Source organism: Elaeis guineensis, chromosome 7 (assembly GCF_000442705.2).
Source record: "Elaeis guineensis isolate ETL-2024a chromosome 7, EG11, whole genome shotgun sequence".
Lineage (NCBI taxonomy): Eukaryota > Viridiplantae > Streptophyta > Magnoliopsida > Arecales > Arecaceae > Elaeis > Elaeis guineensis.
Window position 1 is genome coordinate 73,346,081 of NC_025999.2, and position 17,264 is coordinate 73,363,344.

A 17,264-nucleotide genomic window follows, 5' to 3' on the forward strand; every position below is an offset into this window, starting at 1 on the left:
ATTCTTTTCGTTAACCATGAGCTATGACCATATTTTCTCTGTGCAGGGTCATAACACCGCGTATCTTCTTACGGTGAGCTGCGAATTATCTGACAGCAAAGTCTTTCGGAACCGCTGGTCTCTCTGGCGGTTTGTCGCTGGTCTCTCTGGCGACGTAAACCCTCAGGACAAATCAATTGCCAACGTATATGCCCCCATTGGCAGGGTCCTTTACATAGTCAGGTTGTCAATTCATAATATTTGTTATATCATAATTCTTCATAAATCATATTTCATATTCTAATTTCGATAATAAAACATATAATCATGTGGTATCGAAATCAATCAATATAATGCATCATGAAATCAATATGTTCAATCATGCTTCATCATAACATTTCAAATAAGATATTTTTATAACAAAATATCATTCATCCAATTCATGCATCGTTTCACAAATCATGTCAGAAAAATATATTATAATTTGCCGATAAATCTAAAAAAAGTGAAAACATTACTTACCTCGAACGCATTCCAATAAATCCACATAATTCTATAAATTTTCTTCCAAAAATTCTGTTCGTAGATCATATCTCGATATCCCATGATCAAACATCCACAATCCTATACAGAATCAATTTCAATAATTAGAAAGAATACGAATACCATATTTCAACGGTTTAAATTGGTCCGATCATCTAATTTCATCTAATCAAAATCTAATTAGGACCTAAACGATCCAAAGTTTAACTATCAGATCAAATCGGATTCGAAGTGATAGGATCGAAGTTTCTTCATCGATTTCATAAAATCAAGTAGAGAGAGAAAATCAGAGAGAGAATTCATGAAGTACAATTCGAATTGATCAGGTGACACAATCTAACATTACGATTGGTCCAATATCTTGATTGGTGAAATCAACATGATCAAATCAAGTCATGGCTAGATCGAAATCATGGATGATCAAATCTAAAGATTCATGGTCTGATTAAGGTGGGTGCCAGTACGCTGTCTGACAATCATGGATCAGAATTCTTCATTAGAATCAGATCAAAACTATTAAAAAATTTTTTTTCATTCACTAACCTTTTTAGAGAGAGAATCAATCAAGAAAGAGTAAATTCTAGAGAGAGAAAATTCTAGAGAGAAAATTCATCTTGGACTTCTCAGACGATATGATTCAACAAATCCGATCGATCGGGTCAAATCATGCTGAAATTATCATGTGGATAATTCAATAAAATCATGAAAAATAAAATCTAAAAATACCTGATCGGATCAAAGTGGATGTCGGTGTACCGTCCGACGATCACAGATCAAAAATCCATCAGGAGGATCATTTAAATTCATCATCATTCTTCTCAAAATTCTAGAAATCTTAGGAGAGACAATCTAGAGAGAGAATTCTAGAGAGAGAAAGTAGAATTTGAGAGAAAATACTAGTTCAGGCTGAAGAGAGGAAAGAGAGAGAAACTCTCTTTCTCATATTTTTATTATTTATATCATTATTTATTAATTTATTTATTTTATTTTTCTTTCTTTTCTTTCTTTCTCTCTTTCTTTTTTTTTTTCTTTTTCTTCACGAAAGAGAGAGGAGAGAAAATCCTTTTTATTATTATTATATTATTATTATATTATTTTTCTTCTTCTTTTTCTTTTTTTTTTTTCTTTTTTTCTTTTTCTTTTCTTTTTCTTTTTCTTTTCCTTCTTTTTCTTTTCCTTCTTTTTCTTTCTCTTTTTTTTTTTTTTCCTTCTTTTCTTTTTCTTTTCTTTTCCTTCTTCCCATGGGTTCCTTTGGGCCGAAAACAGGGGATCTCTCAATCTCCTGTTGGCTGGCCGGCCGGCGGTGCAACCGGCGTGGGGCGGCCGGTCAGCAGGAGGGATGACTCAACCGACACTAGGAGGGCCAAACCGGTGGTCGGCGGTGACCACCGGCACCGGTAATCAAAGAAAAACGGTAAAAATATAGAGGTTCTTCCGCAACAAAATCCAGCGACTCCAGTCACCGGCGAGCATGCACACAGGCATGGGAAGGAAAGGGGAGAAGAGAGAAAGAGGAGGCTTACCTCCGACGCCGGCGAGGCTTTTCCGGCGAACAATTGGACGGGCACAGGGTCGGTCTTCTGCGGGAATTTTCCGACGATTGCCGCCGACTGGATCCCAGGTCTTTGGTGGAAGGGAGAGAGGAGGGATCTCCTCCTTAAATAGGGCCGGAGGGAGCTCGTTTCCGACTCCGGTTGGGAGCCGGCGAGAGGAGGAAGAAGACTCCCTTCGGGAGTCTTCTCCCCTGTTTTCCTTTCTTTTTTTTTTTTTTTTTTGGGCTTTGTGGGCTGGGATTTTTTATTCGGGCTGGGCCTCACACAACTCCTTTTCTTTTTTTTTATTCACTCTACATTCATATGTGGACACTGAGATGTGAATAATGGAAGCATTTTTATGTGACTTTTGAATGGCTATATTTTATCCATTGATAAAACAGTCTTCAGGTCATGTGATGACACTTTCATATTATATCTGACAAAGAGATCAAGATATGTGCTTGGCACTGCAGCATTTTGAGGGCAAAAAAAGAGTCATCGACCTTTGGACATTTCAGGAAACTGTTAATGTTATCCCACAATCTTTTGCTCTCAAGGCGAAGCTTCGTGGCTTGAAAACATTAGAAAATACTGTATAATTCTTGCCTCCACATTAAACTTATTTCCTAGATATATTTATTTAGATCTGTGGGGTAATATCAGTCCTAGGGTTCTATCCAACAGGATGCCTATCTTGTGAGGAATGCCATTCTTTTATGTTTTAATAGAATTTATTCCATGTCTTCTTACTTGTGTTCTAGTCCCTTACCTGATATTTCTTTCTAGGACATGTTTTTGGCTTAATGTTTGCCAATTGGTAGGATTTTTCTTAGTGGTTTGATCAGTCATCTACCTTATATGAATCCTTAATATTGGTTAAAATTAGGAAAGATGCAGTAGCTGACACTAGATGTTCTTTGGATATGTTTCGCCTTTGCGAAAACTGTGGAAAAGAAAAAGGAAAAGGAAATGGTTTTCCAAAGAAAAGAACAAATTTAGGCAAGTTTGGGAAAACATTTCTATATTATCCTACTTTTTCTACCATCCAAAAAGCCGGAAACTTAAATTTTGCAAAAATTTGGCATTCTCTTATTCAAGTTTGACTATTTACACTGTTAAAAGGATTTGTTTTCAGACACCTGGGGAATTTTGGAATATGACCAAGAGTAGTTTGGATATCTTTTACTACAAGGCTTTTGTGGTGTTCCATATGCTAAAGGAGTCCTTTTTGGACTCTAGACACTTGGGCTAGACACTTTTAGCTCACAAAGGACTTCTCCAATAGAGATCATATAAAGGCAAGGAATGTTGAACCATGCCAAACCAGCCTGTTCAGAGTATATTGAATCAAGAATGGTTAGTTACCGGCATGGTTTACGCAATAAATTCGAGATGGAAGCATGGTTGGCATAATAAATTTGTTTCTTCCTTTTTCTCACTCATGCTCTTTTTGCCCTCACCTGTCTCGCCCTTGCCCCTCTTGCCAATCTCATCGACTGACGACCTCCCGGTATGCTGACTGCCTTCCCCCATCTCTCCTCCCTCCCTCCCTCTTCCTCTCTTCCCCCCTCTCCTTGTTCCTTTTCTCCCTCTCTCTCTTCCTCTCTCCTCCCTCTCTTTTTTTTTCTTGGTTTGAACTCTTTTCTTTCCCCTCCGTTTATTTTTAGATTTTGAATTGAAGTTTTGGCACATCCTTTGCTGACTTCAGTTCAAAATTGAAAAAGAAGAAAAAGGCCGAAATGCCCTTAACAGAGTATAGTAATGTTCCGTACCACACCATGCCAATCTCTGACTAGCACAGGTCTCGATATTGGTACGAAAAAATTTGAATCAAGATTTTAAATACCATAGGATGAGGCCATCTTGCTTTTTCGGTGTAATAGGATGCCTCACATCCCACTGCTCAAGATGGTGGATGCTAGGGGTGGCAAATGGGTCAGGTCGGTCGTAAATGGGTCGGGTCAGAAAATGGTCAACCCAAACCCGACCTGTTTATTAAACGGGTCAAAAATTCAAACCTGAACCCGACCTGTTTATTAAACAGGTAATCCGACCTAATCTGTTTAACCCGTTTATTAAATAGATCAAATTAGGTTAAACGGGTTAAACAGGTTAAACGGGTTAAACAGGTTAAACGAATCAAGTTAAATGGGTCAGAAACAGGTTAAACATGTTTTAAACAAGTTAAATGGGTCTTAAATGGGTTAAACAGATTAAACAGATCGGGTTAAATGGGTCAGAAATAGGTTAAATAGGTTAAATGAGTTATCTGACTCAACCCAACCTAAATATTAAACGGGTTAAATGAGTCAGATATCTAAAATCCATATCCGACCCACTTATTAAATGGGTTAAAAGGGTCGATCTGTTTATGATCCGAACCCGTTTAGTCTAAACCCAAACCTGTTTATGGTGGGTTGAATACGGATCGGGTTTCCGAGTTGTCCCATGTCGACACACGATATACTATCCCAACACTTAGGATGGTGGAATGCCCCAACATCATATTTGTTTTTTAAAAATAAGAGCAAGTTACTCATCTATTTTCCTCTGCATTTTCTTCTTGTTTGATAATTTCCCTACCTCTTTCCATCTTGCATTATCAAAACAAACTTCCCAAGACAATCTAACGACATCGAAAGATTTAACACAAATATGTCTTTGAAACACACCTTTAATTATACATTTTCCAAACCTCTGAATAGAATAAAGTAATAAAATAAGTGTGCAAAGATAAAAATTACATGCATTGTTATGTGGGACGAGGCTGTCCTGGCTTTTTCATGAAATGGGACGCACCGCCATCCCACCCCGTCTCGACACTTGGGACAGGAGATGTCCCAAGATGTTCCAATTGGGATGTTGGGATATTAGCGGGACGTTCTATCTCGACACGTGGGATAGTACCCCATCCCGATATCCTGTGGGATATCTTGCTAGGACATGAATCCTTAAACAACGCCGTCTATATTTGGCTAAAATGAGTTCCTTAATGGGAAGGGTTGATATATACCATGCTATCATTCTTTCCTATCTTCGACAAACGTAAAGTGAGGGCCTCAATGGTCAAAGTCCACATAGAGGACACTAAAGTTTTCATGGCATGGGAAGGCACAGTGAGAATGAAGAATCGAAAAAGCAATTCTCATTCAAGATCTAATTCTATATATAGAAACTAAGGTATGTGGAACTATCCTAAATTGCTCAATTTAGTGCATATCATACCGAATCGGGGCTGAATCGAGATGGATTGGTCTCCCAAAATCGCACAATTGGCAAATTGGGTTGCAACAGGGTGAACCAACCAGTTTTTGCCCTGTTTGGGGTGGTACTAATTGGCATCAGCGGTTTGCCCAGGCGGGTTGACCCCCAAGTCATAGTTTTTAGCAATATAGTTTAATACGAGAGGATTGTTGGAAGCACAATTAATTTATTCATATTCGAGACAACCAAATTACCATACAGTGTTCTTGTTTCATTACCCATTCAGTTATAAAGTGAAAGCTTGTTGAATCAGTTGTCTCTCCCATTGAAGATTGCTCAACTCTCCTATATATTTGCTAAAGAAAACACTGTTTTAACCAATTTTGGTATTTAATAATTGTAGATTGGGTCTTTCAATTGTGTCTTTTAGGTTTTATCTCAGGAGTTCATTGTTCTTGTCAATGGTCAGCCGATTCAAGCATTGTTAGCAAAAGCACACTCTTGAAGAGGTCATTAGTTATGAATAAATCAAGATTCAAGAAAAAGAAAAACAACTTCATGTCCAAATATACATTCTAGAAGGCAAAGATTAAAAAAATTTCTACCTGTTCTTTGTCAATATTTTTACTGACATCTTGTCCAGCATCTGATATTTGCTGATAACGAGTGATTGTGTCTTCCATGCTGCATCAGAGGGAAAGTACTCAGCCTACAATTAGACCTCCCAAAGATAATTGAATGGAACATGTTGCATAAAGCCTTTTTTGGTCACTAATATGATTAAGTGGTTAAAAGCATTGCGCCTTCTTTATACTCCACAAATACACTTCTGTATGAAGGGGATGATAATTCTCTTTTACTGTCAATGCTCTCTAAGTAACCTGCATTCATTTCATACTATGGAACTTATGTGATTGCTGGCAGTCACAGAGTCAAGTCACATGTTAAATTGTTCAGACCAAAAGGCTTTGAAGGTTTTAAAGGTCCTCCAGAAAACATTTTTGATTTATTCTGAGACCTTACAGCATTTATTCATATATGAGATAATAATTCTTTTGTAAAGGCCTCTCTTCCATGAAAATTGATCAGCCAAGTTAAGATCCCTCCAATGTCTTAAATTTAAGTCTGCACAGAAATTATGATGTTGATATGAAGACTGTGACAGCCCAGGGTGAAAATTGTTTGCTTTGGTCATCATTCTTCTTATTTAAATGATTAAGTTACAAATATGAACATTTCATGTCTCTGAACTGCATAGATGATTCTGCAGCATAGTTCAGAAACTCAAAGAGTATTATTTTTATAGCTGGGAACTTAATAAGCAAGTTAGTGTTTGTGGGATGGTACAAACATAACCAGATTTTAACATTGATTTTACATTCTCATCTGATTCAGTCGATATTATTTGCAATGTTGAATTATAAATACCATGTTGCGTGGTTCACTTTGGTTATGCCAATATTAACAAAACAGAATTGGAGAATAAATAGATATGCTGATTAGAATGTCTTGTCGTGCCTGTGGATGATTTTATCAAGTGAAATCTCTTATAGTGTTCTTAGAAATACATATTGGGATGCAAAATTATCTGATAATTTTAAATTATCTGATAATTTTAAAGTAATAATCAGATAATATTGTTTAGGTGTGGTGTGTTTAACTACGATTATGTGGTGTGTTTATGGAACTTGTTCCAGATTTGAACTGCTTTCTTTTACCCTTCCTGCCAATTTCACATTACTTTCTTATAATCAAGTCTATTAAATTGATGTTTTGAAACCATGTCATGATTGCTAATTTAATTTAATTAGCATGTCATGGACTAGGGTTAGTCCTATGATTTTGCATGTTCAGGTGTGCTGGTCATTTTTGTAGTTTTCACATGTCTGAGTCATACATATTTCCTACACTATTTATCCCTCCCTTTTTCTACAAGCCATGCCATCAATCTTTCTTTTTGAATTTACTGATTACTTGCTAACTTAGCTACTCGCTTATCCCAAATCCATTATGTCTACCGACTGCCATATACACATCCATGTGTCCACTTTCCTTGAAGCTTTCTATCATTCTTTGCAAGGAAACAATCTTCTTAATCCACATATCACCAACCTATTCTATGATGCCATTTCAATGACACCTCAATAAAAGCCAATTTGAAGTTCTATGCATGCACTTTTTTGTGTTAAAGAGTTCGAGCTAGAGTGCCAGAAGCTAGAGAAGAGAACGCCTCTTCTACTAGTTTTGATATCTTATTGTTGAATTTCATATTTGGTAGCAGTCTTGGGCTAGTGAAACCTGGTTCCATTACATGAGAAGGGGATATTCAGACTTGCTAATAGGATGCTAATATCATGGACTTGCCTTGTGGCTTAGATGAAGATTATCCCCGAAAATCATCATACCAAATGAAGAGATTAATTCTAACCAGAGATATTTCATTGCTGACGCATAGATTATCATACACCATATTGGCAAAATATTATTTGTGAAAGAAAACTTGATGAACAAGTTGCTTTCCATGTGATGGCACACATAGCCAGATAGAAACTTGATTTCATTTTTTGTCCTATTGAATCTCGAAAATATATATTGTATCAAAATCATGAATATCATGTTTTGCAATTCATTTCATACTTTTTTAAAATGCCAATTTTAAAAGAAAAAGGAAAAAAAAATCTCTAATGAAATAAGTAGAGATATATATTTGAAAGCCAATTTCTTGTTTATGAATGATTTTTTGAAGTTCATAATCTTACACATTACTTAAATCGCATAAGGTATCTATTACGATTCATAGGCTTTGACAACTTTATTATGATAATATTACTTATGTGCATTTTGTATTTGACTATGTGAGTCATGACTATGAATTTTTTTTTTTTATATTTGAATTTTCCTCCACTTAAAAATTTCAAAAAAATGAAATAAAAAGAGGATGGAGCCCCTTTTTGAGACAAAATAGGGCCCCAATTCCAAAGCCATGGAGGAGAGAAGGCTTTCAAAGCCCTCTTTCCCCTCCCTCCGCATCTCTCAATCTCCACTGCCCTCTCCCTCATTCACCCTCCCTCTCCTCCCCCCTCCCCCCTCCACCCTCTCTTTTCCTCTTTTTTCTTCTCTCCCCTTACCTTTGCCCTCTTCCACTCTCTTTGCCTTCGTCCCTCTCCCTCCCTCCCCCCTCTCTCTCTTCCTCTCTCTCCTTGTCCATCTCCCCCTCCCTTGCCAGTTCCCCTTTGTTGATCCGCACTAGAGCAGCATGGTATGGTACCGCATTGTACCGTACCGCCAGTCTTGCAGCATGGGGACTAGTTTTGATACTATGGATCTTGTTTGAACATTTATCATTTTCATCACAAGCCAACTTCTAGCATGAATTTTTATTATTATTGTGTCCGCTATAGAGATGAGATCTTCCAAAGTTTTAAGTTATACAACTATTGACAAGATAAGAAAACCAAGCCCACGTTTCTACCAATGCATACTAATCTTCGAAAGTTTTAAATCATACAAACCATTGACAAGATGAGAAAACCAAGCCCAAGTTTCTATCAATGCATAATAATCTTTACAAGTGCTTAACATTTCAATGTAAGAGGGTGGACCTTAGTATAATGGTAAGGTTGCTCCATTGGAACTTGGGTTCGAAACATGAAAATAATCTCTCCGCACATAGGGGATAAGACTACGTACATTTGACCTCAAATCCCATAGTGGGGGGAGCCTCATGCACTAAGACACCCTTTCTATATATCATTTCAATGCACATCATTTAAGATTAATACAACAATATCAATCCAAAGAAACAATACAAATGACAAACCATTTGTATAATTCACATTACGGTCTCCATATCATATGGGCAAATATAAAGCACTGAATGTCAATGAGAATGTTCTGTGCCTACCATCTATCAATTTATATCATGATTGTAGAACATCATAATATATATTAACCATAAAAGGTGCAATCAATTCTTAGTATGTCATTTTTTTCTCTTGTTTCCTCTCAGTTTATCCCGTAATGTGTATGCAACTTTAGAAAATAAATTGAGATGAATGAAACAAAGTAACTATTTGGGAAAACGTTCATACAGGAAAATTGAAAAAAAAAAGTGCAAATTATATAAAAATTTGTTGCTAACTGAGAATCAATCATGTCATTACACAAGTAAAATGGTCAACCTATGAACCACTATAATTAAGAAAAGTAGTAATCATTATTTGCCTGATCTAGTTTTGATTTTTTTTCTGATTCTAAAAAAAATTATTAGTTTAAGTGAAATAAGAATAGACACATGATGTTATTTAATTCATAATCATTTGCAAAATAGGATATTAATTTTTGAATTGGTATACAGATTTGGCATTTCAAAAAAGGTATTCAAAGATGATGAACAACAAAAGGATCCATTAACAGCTATTGCAAATGACCTTTATTTTCTAAAATGTACGAAAGACAGAGAAATATACAAAAAATAATTGCTGATGTTATTCTAAATCATTATGTTTTCCAAGTTGTTTCTGACAATGCTTCACAAATGATTCACGATTTTCATAAAATTGAAACTTGTATGCTTTGTGGGTGCCAATGTGATAGCTGGGTGATAATTATACTCACTACTCAGCAGTCATGGTTGTGCAAAATTCTTTGTGGTTGTGAACATTATTCAAATGAAGTCTTTTAGATGCCAATCTATTGATTGCGTATGCAAAGAAAGCTTATTATGCATCTACTTCTCATATATCTTGTGCAAGCATAAAAATAGCATATATTTGGGTAAACTTTAACTAATGAAAATTATGCTGCAGTTATGTGAAACCTAACTAGGTCTAGAACATTTTTTTCATCAATGAGGGAATAGGAGTAAAGTTCAAAATCTTCTTTTGCAAGAAATGTTGTTTCGTTTTTAGCTGATCTCGGTTAACTTGTAGGTTCCATATTGTTTGGCTTTGCTATCTTGTTTGTGGCTTTTAAGTATCTATAAATGTACCATTCTAGCATGAAAATCAGGGTTTTCATGAAAATCATGGTTCCTCCATTCTTGATTTCTCAACTCATGCTGTGAGTTCACTCTCATATAGTCATCTAGCTGGTGAAAAATGTCTGCATATGCATGAGAAAAAAGGATTATATAAAGTTTGAAAGAGTGGGGAAGAGGAGCGCAGCAGGCAAGAGGAAAATAGGAAGATATAAGAAACCAATCTTGATCTGGCTGGAATGGCTTCATATACCTTGTTATACACATGATTTAGGTAGATATAAGCATGGTCAGCCCATATGAAAGAAAGGGGGAGAGAGGAAGAGAAGCTTTCTTCTTCTTCTTCGGTACACCAAGCAATCTTCTTTTTCATTTCTAAGATGTCAGAAGTTAGTGGGATCCCTACCATCCACAAGATTTTCCTCTCTATATCAACCATATGTGTTACACATTTCAAATATGTATTTGAGGGGTTTTCTTTTTTTTCCTAGTAGGGAGCCCTTGCTCGAGAATTTACTGTTAAAAACAATGCATATAAGAATTTGATGGCATAACCTGATCTCATCATAATATTGTGCATTTTTTCTTGTAAAGCATCTGGCGGTAATATTCAACTTGTTTTTACTAAAAAGATACCTCAACAAAGTAAAATACCGAAGTTGATGCAGAATCTAGTATTATATTTTAATAAATGGACTAACTAAGAACCATTAAAGATCAAAAACATTTGACATGAACATATGGACATGGTATTATTATTATGTATCATACAGCAATTAGTCTTGGAGTTTGGCATCCTTGATGATAATATGGAGACAAGGTGGCAACGAATTAGGTATCTAAAACTTCTGTTGATGTATTAAGCTTAGTTTCTTGGATAGCAAAGTGATGGTTGGTTAGAGGAAGAGACAAGCCTTATAAAGCTCATCTTGGAACTAACATAGCTAGTGGAAGACCCCTAAGTGCTAGTAAGCTTTATGCAATCGTTGTTAGCAATCTTCCTTGAAATGTCTATGTTATCACCACACGAGTGTGGGTGCACAATCAACATGAGATACAACTATTAAGAGTCATCTCTTTAAGGACTTTGATTTGCAACATGAAACTAGAGACTAAATTATGGACCAGTGAAAAACCTTTCAACTTTGAAAGGTCGGAGCTTGTCATTGTTATACAAGCGAACTTTTAAAAGTGTATTATGTCATGGGTGACTAGGTTATTTTATATTAATAGGCCTAATTGATAGCCAAAGGCCCAAAAGTGAGAATGTAGGTGGAAAGTTTACTCCTTTTTCCGAATAACTAGTACATGTAGCTAGGTTCTAGAAAATCCCATCTTTCTTGTAGAACAAGCTTGAAAAGGGGAAAGCTAGATCCTGAAAGCCATTCACGGGGTATAATTTTGGCGTAGATAGGAATCTTGACAAACATTATAATTTCAGAGAATGTTTGACTGATCTATTGTCAGTTAAAGGGATCACCAGAAAGTGGTAATAATATCTTGAGGCCAAACTATCATTGCATATTATATGTGTGAAAATACAATCAATCAAAACATCTTAAAATTATCAACATGTGTGCATATGATGATCAATCAACTTGCATTGTTCAACTCATGGAATACTATACCACCCCATACTGTCCAGTACAAGACGTACCATACTGATCTCATACCAATACGTCATCTTGGAGTGTGCCAATACTACCGTACCGTATCGAATCGCGTACTGATATTACCACAGAATTTTATCAATATAGGATTCGGTATCGAGATGGTGAATCTTGGTTTAACTCCTTTGTGTGCACAATTTAACTAATTGCTTACAGTTGATACCATGCCCTCGTTTATTGGTTTGTACTGAATACTGACACATATTCGGAACCCTAAATTTTACTATTTGTGCATGAAGGCATACCATGTTTTGATACAATGCTGTACCAAAGTCATAAAATATCGGTATCTAAGGAGGGCCTGAACTTAGAAATCCCCTTCTAGGATACCTGAATAGTTCAAACTTAAGTAGAGTGTTTGGTCTAAATTAACATGGTGTACATAAATTATTTTTATGCCCTTGCAAGTAAATTCTCCAATAAAAAAAAACAAAAAGAACAATAAAAAGATGAAGAGAGAAAAAAATGAGTTTTACAACATTCAATGGTAATGCTTTTTGCTTCATAACTTTCTCTAGCTGATGCATTTGTTATTGGGTCTATTATGGTTAAGAGTACCAAACAAAAAGGTACATCTAGGTTTCTCTTCCTTGAATGGATTTTGGGGGTGCTAGATTGTTGAGAGCAAGAATTGCCAAACCGGTACCAGGATCTGTATCAATCAGTGATCGGTTCGGTAGAGTATCAGTTTGGTACCGTACTGACACGGTATGGTGGGTCGTGCCAGTCATGCCAGTTTCAAATCGGCACATCATTTCTTTTTGGTTTTTTCAATTCTTTTTGGTTTTTAAGATATCTAATCATTTTTTTTTGTTTGTTGAATGATTTTAAGTCCAAATTGATGTTTGTTGATGTTATTTGATGTTTCTATGATTTTGGTATATCCTTAATTGTGCATGATGTGGATCTAAATATGATGTGATGCTTAAAAAAAAAGTCTTACAAGTTACAAAGGCTAGCCGAAGGACAGCCTCACAAGGATTAGGTATTATTGAACCTTAATATGCTCAAATAAATTAATAAGATATAAAATATGAAATGATACAATCAATTGCATGTGTTTAAAGGATACATACCAAGCTCTAAAATTTCATCGTGTCGATGTCGCTCATAAATATTTGATAATTTGCATAATCCTTTTTCTCATCACTTAAATAATATAAGTTACAACACCATTCACAAATCCACCTCCATCACTGCTAACTTCAACCTTGTTAGACTTGGAATCTATGTAGTGCACCTCTTCTGTCATCATATCCTTGTAGGAGGAACAAGGAGTCCTAATAGCATCAATAAAGTAACGAGCATAATTAAAACTGCACTCATAACAACTATAATATCTCTCGACTGCTAAGGCCTTGGTAGGAGAAGCATGGATTGAGAGTTTGATGGCAATAATACCATAGGGTCAAGGAGCAAGTTCTTGTCATGGGTGGTCTGGAGATAGGTGTCATCCAGTCTCTTTATACTCTAGTAGATGTTAGCAAAGGAACTCACCATGTGTTTCTTGGTCAGGAGTTTTATGATGGTACCTACTGGCATACTCAAAAGGTCAAAGAAGAAATCCACCACTTCAAGATTTTAAATCCTATGGGATGGAGATGTCCTGATTCTTTCATAGAACAAGATGCCCCTTCTGTCTTTTTTCTTCAGTTTCGGTTATGCATCCTATCCTTTATCTCTCTTCCCTTCTATTTATCTTGCTTTCTTTTTTCTTCTTTTTGTCATTTTTTTGCTTTCTTTTTCTTTTATCTTCTTTTCTTTCATTTCTTTTTTCTTTCTCTCATCTCTTCCTTTATTTTTTTTTCAATTTTCTTCTTCTTTCTCTTTCTTTTCTTTCTTCTTTCATTCCTTTCTTTCTTTTCTGCTCCCTTTTTTTATTTATTTTCTTTTCTTTTTCTTCTTTCTTTTCACTTTTTTCTTTTTCTTCATATTTCCTCCCTTTTTTTCTTCTTTCTTCTTCTCTCCTCTCTTGTATGGATTTCAGAGTTCTAACATCTTTTCAATCCCATTTTCTCATAGAAATGGGATGGGATAGCCGGAATGCCCCCTATCCTATTGGAACTTAAAACCTTGCACCACCTCTTTGCTAACTTTAGCGAATAAGTTTTTATGAGAAGACCTATTTATAAGAAGCTTCAAGCTCATCTTCATTGCCATGTTTGGGCATTCTTGGAGAATGGCCTGTGTTCCAGAGAAAGCTTCACACTTTGTTTGTGTCAAGGTAGTTTCTAGCTGCAAAGATGGACCATCCATAAATTTCTATCTTTTTGTTTCGACTGACATTTTTCATACGGAGTCTCCGGTCCACGTAAAAGATAGAGGTAATCATCACACATATGATGCGAATAAGGCTTGTAAGAATAGCCTTGTGCTAGCCTAGAGAAGGCAGTAAATCTAAGTCATAGATGGTGGCTTCTAGTGAAATCTTTCAAAAAGACTTCTTGCTGCCCTACCTAGTGGAATCGCTCTAGTGGAACTCTTTGAGGAAGTGCTTCTCTAGAGGAAGGGAGGTGGGGGAGGAGCTTACATAACTTGAATTTGGCATTTTCCTTCATTTTCCAACTATTTTTCACTTGAGGGGGGGAAGATTTTGAGGGAATTTCCTCACTTTTGCTTGAGAAGGCTGAAGAGCCTTCTCAAGCTTCTTCCCATCACTCAAATAATTGAGTGATAGTATGAACCACTCCGAACCAGGCCGAACCACCCGATTCAGGTTAGTTGGAGTGGTTCGGATGGGTTTTCGAAAAAAGGGCCGAATTTATTTGGTCCTATACTTCGGTATGAGATGAACCGAGCAGTTTGGCTTGGTTCGACATACCATAGTTGAAAGGGATTTTGCTGGTTTCTAATGGAGAACACATTTGGTTATAATTTGAATGATTGACGACAAAAGCAATGGTCCAGGCTAGGATGGATAATGGAGGGCAAGTTCAAAGGTTTCTGCAATGCTTCTCCCTCTTTATATGAAAGTGAGATGGTGCAATGAAGGGTGAAGATTGACTTTCAAGAAGAAAATAAGGTTTGAGAAGAGTCATATATACAATGGCAAGGACTGCTAGAAAAGTGTGCCATGGATTACTGTTAAGTGTTGGAATATGGGAATCTAGAGTATCCCAGACATAGGATGAAGTTGGGCTATTGTTGAGTTTTCAGAGTAACAAGACGATATGTTTATTATTGTTCAAGTAGTATGTTGGGTTTTAAATGGTTTTCCAGTTCAAAAAAAAGCCACTGTTGATCAAAATATCAAGTCATGCTTTGAGAATATTCCATGGATTTCCAATGGAGGAATACATATGAGCGTACTGTAATATACAAATTCCATGGTTTCACGTTGGATAAAGGACCATAGAAACATGATTGTGGTTTTTTATGGAAGATCCTGGTGCTTAAATATTTTGACTTTAGAGAATGCAAGAAGAGTATTAGCATGAAACATCTTATTCTGAGATGTAACGCAAAGAGTGAAGAGATTACAGGAATGCTGAATTTAAAGATCTTGTCACCCAGAAAAAATAAGTCGGTGATGGTACACCACCAACGCTTGTAACAAATGAAATGGTTATTAAAACCAAAGGCTAGAAATAAAGACTAAACATAAAATGCTAGTTGATCTGAGTGCTGGGTCTCAATTTGTTCTATAATCAAATGGCTGGCGAGATGGAATGATCTTCTATTAGTCAAGTCTAGGTGAGCAAGTCCGGGTCGCTAGGTTTGGGTGGGCTAGCTGGTATTATGTAAGTATTGGTTAAGTAGGTTTCCAGTTCGTTTGGTCACAATGGTTGGGTCTAGTTTGTTCAATTTAGGATCAAGGAAAATAGGTGGATAGTTATATACCAAGGGTTGGATACAGGGTGCAAGCTACTGGAGGCATTGAAAGAGAGGAGAAAGAGGGCAAAATCCTTACCACTGACAATTGCACAATGAAATTGGTCAAATTTTAGGTTCTCTAGAGGGCCTAAGTTGCCTAACATGCAAACCACAAACTAGACCTCAAGGATGGGTGGTATTTGTCCAGAGCTAGGCTATCGCAATAACACTGCTAATAAAACATGATGCAGATGCTTTGTAATCATGTTAGAGTCAGGCTCTTCTTTAGACAATCTTAACTTTAGCACACTTCTTTGTGATGCTATCCAAGTCTGCCTAAATGCACTATAATCAAAAATCAAATGAGCACAATCTATCATTGTTGAACAGTTAATCTACTGTATAAAACTAATCGATTTTTTGAATTTGATCTTCTTGTTGACATTATATGGACACCAAAAACCTTTTTTGTTTCTTGTGCCTCAAACAATGGTATTTGAACTATCTTGGAATTGGGAGGTACAGGCCTTCAAGGTATTAAACTGAATTGACCCAGAACTGTGATTGTTTAGACTTTTGAAATGAGGTAGGAGATGAACTGTGCCATAGCAATTTAATCTAAAACCAATTAGTTCTACTCAATTTTAAATGGTACCGATCTAATTTGCCTTGTCGAAGCAACCACATGGACCCCTCACCTCACGACTTGATCTCTATTGTCTCTCTTTCTCTCTCGCTTTAGTCTCTTACAATCATTGCCATGATTATCATCAATCGTTACTACCAATCACCTTTAGAGTTCATCAAACTAGACAATTCAAAACGTGCCGAACCACACCAGCAGCCTATTGCTATGGGTCTGGTGTGAAATTCAGAACACCAACAGAACACCAACAGGATAGAGAAGAAAGAGAAGAAAAGAGAGGGGGGAGCGAAGGAGAGGAAGAGAGATAGAGACCCTTCGAATGCTGGCCAAAGCCACTGCACTTGTTGGAGGGCCGGCGAGGAGGGAGGAAAGAGAAGGAAGAGAGAGAAAGAGAGAGGGGAAGGGAAGGAGATGGGAGAGGGAAATAAAGCCTTTTGGAGGTCTATCAAAGGCATTGGAGGCCAGAGTCGGCTGATCGAAATAGGGATGGAAGCTCTTGTTTCTTTTTTTTTTTGCGACATTGGGTGAAGTCGACAATGATATTACCGACTTCAGTTAAACTTCTTTAATTTTATCAACAAGTAGTAAAGTCGACAACAGGTTTGCTGATTTTACTGTGAGTTTGCAATAAAATTTAAAATCACAATCGAAATAGGGGTGGTCATTCCAGTTTCGATCGTCCAAAGACAGGAAGGAGGATTCGGGCCTATGCGGCCCTTCAGTAGCCACCACCGGCCATTGCCAGTTTTTCCACCCTCTCCATCCCCTTCCCTCCCTATCCCTCCCTTCCTCTCTCTCTCTCTCCTTTCCTCTCTCAATTCGGACTTCCCCTCCCCTCCGATCATCTGAGGGCCTCCACAGCCCTCCAATGGCCACTGCTGGCCTTTCCGCCCTCT

The 17,264-nt window shown here is 36.8% G+C and overlaps 1 protein-coding gene and 1 long non-coding RNA gene across 6 annotated transcripts in view; one reads left to right on the forward strand and one right to left on the reverse strand.

The window, feature by feature from the left end:
- LOC105049003 (uncharacterized) overlaps nt 1–17,264 on the forward strand; it is a 118,666-nt gene that overhangs the window by 80,308 nt on the left and 21,094 nt on the right. The gene's annotated exons all lie outside the window — the stretch shown is intronic.
- LOC105049002 (MADS-box transcription factor 51) overlaps nt 1–17,264 on the reverse strand; it is a 145,203-nt gene that overhangs the window by 50,775 nt on the left and 77,164 nt on the right. Inside the window, exon 2 of one of the 5 annotated variants that reach the window (XM_073261164.1) lies at nt 5,867–5,945. The exons of the other annotated variants lie outside the window; for them this stretch is intronic. Coding sequence (XP_073117265.1) covers nt 5,867–5,945 — 79 coding nt within the window. The remainder of the gene's footprint in view (nt 1–5,866; nt 5,946–17,264) is intronic. 5 annotated transcript variants of the gene reach the window in all.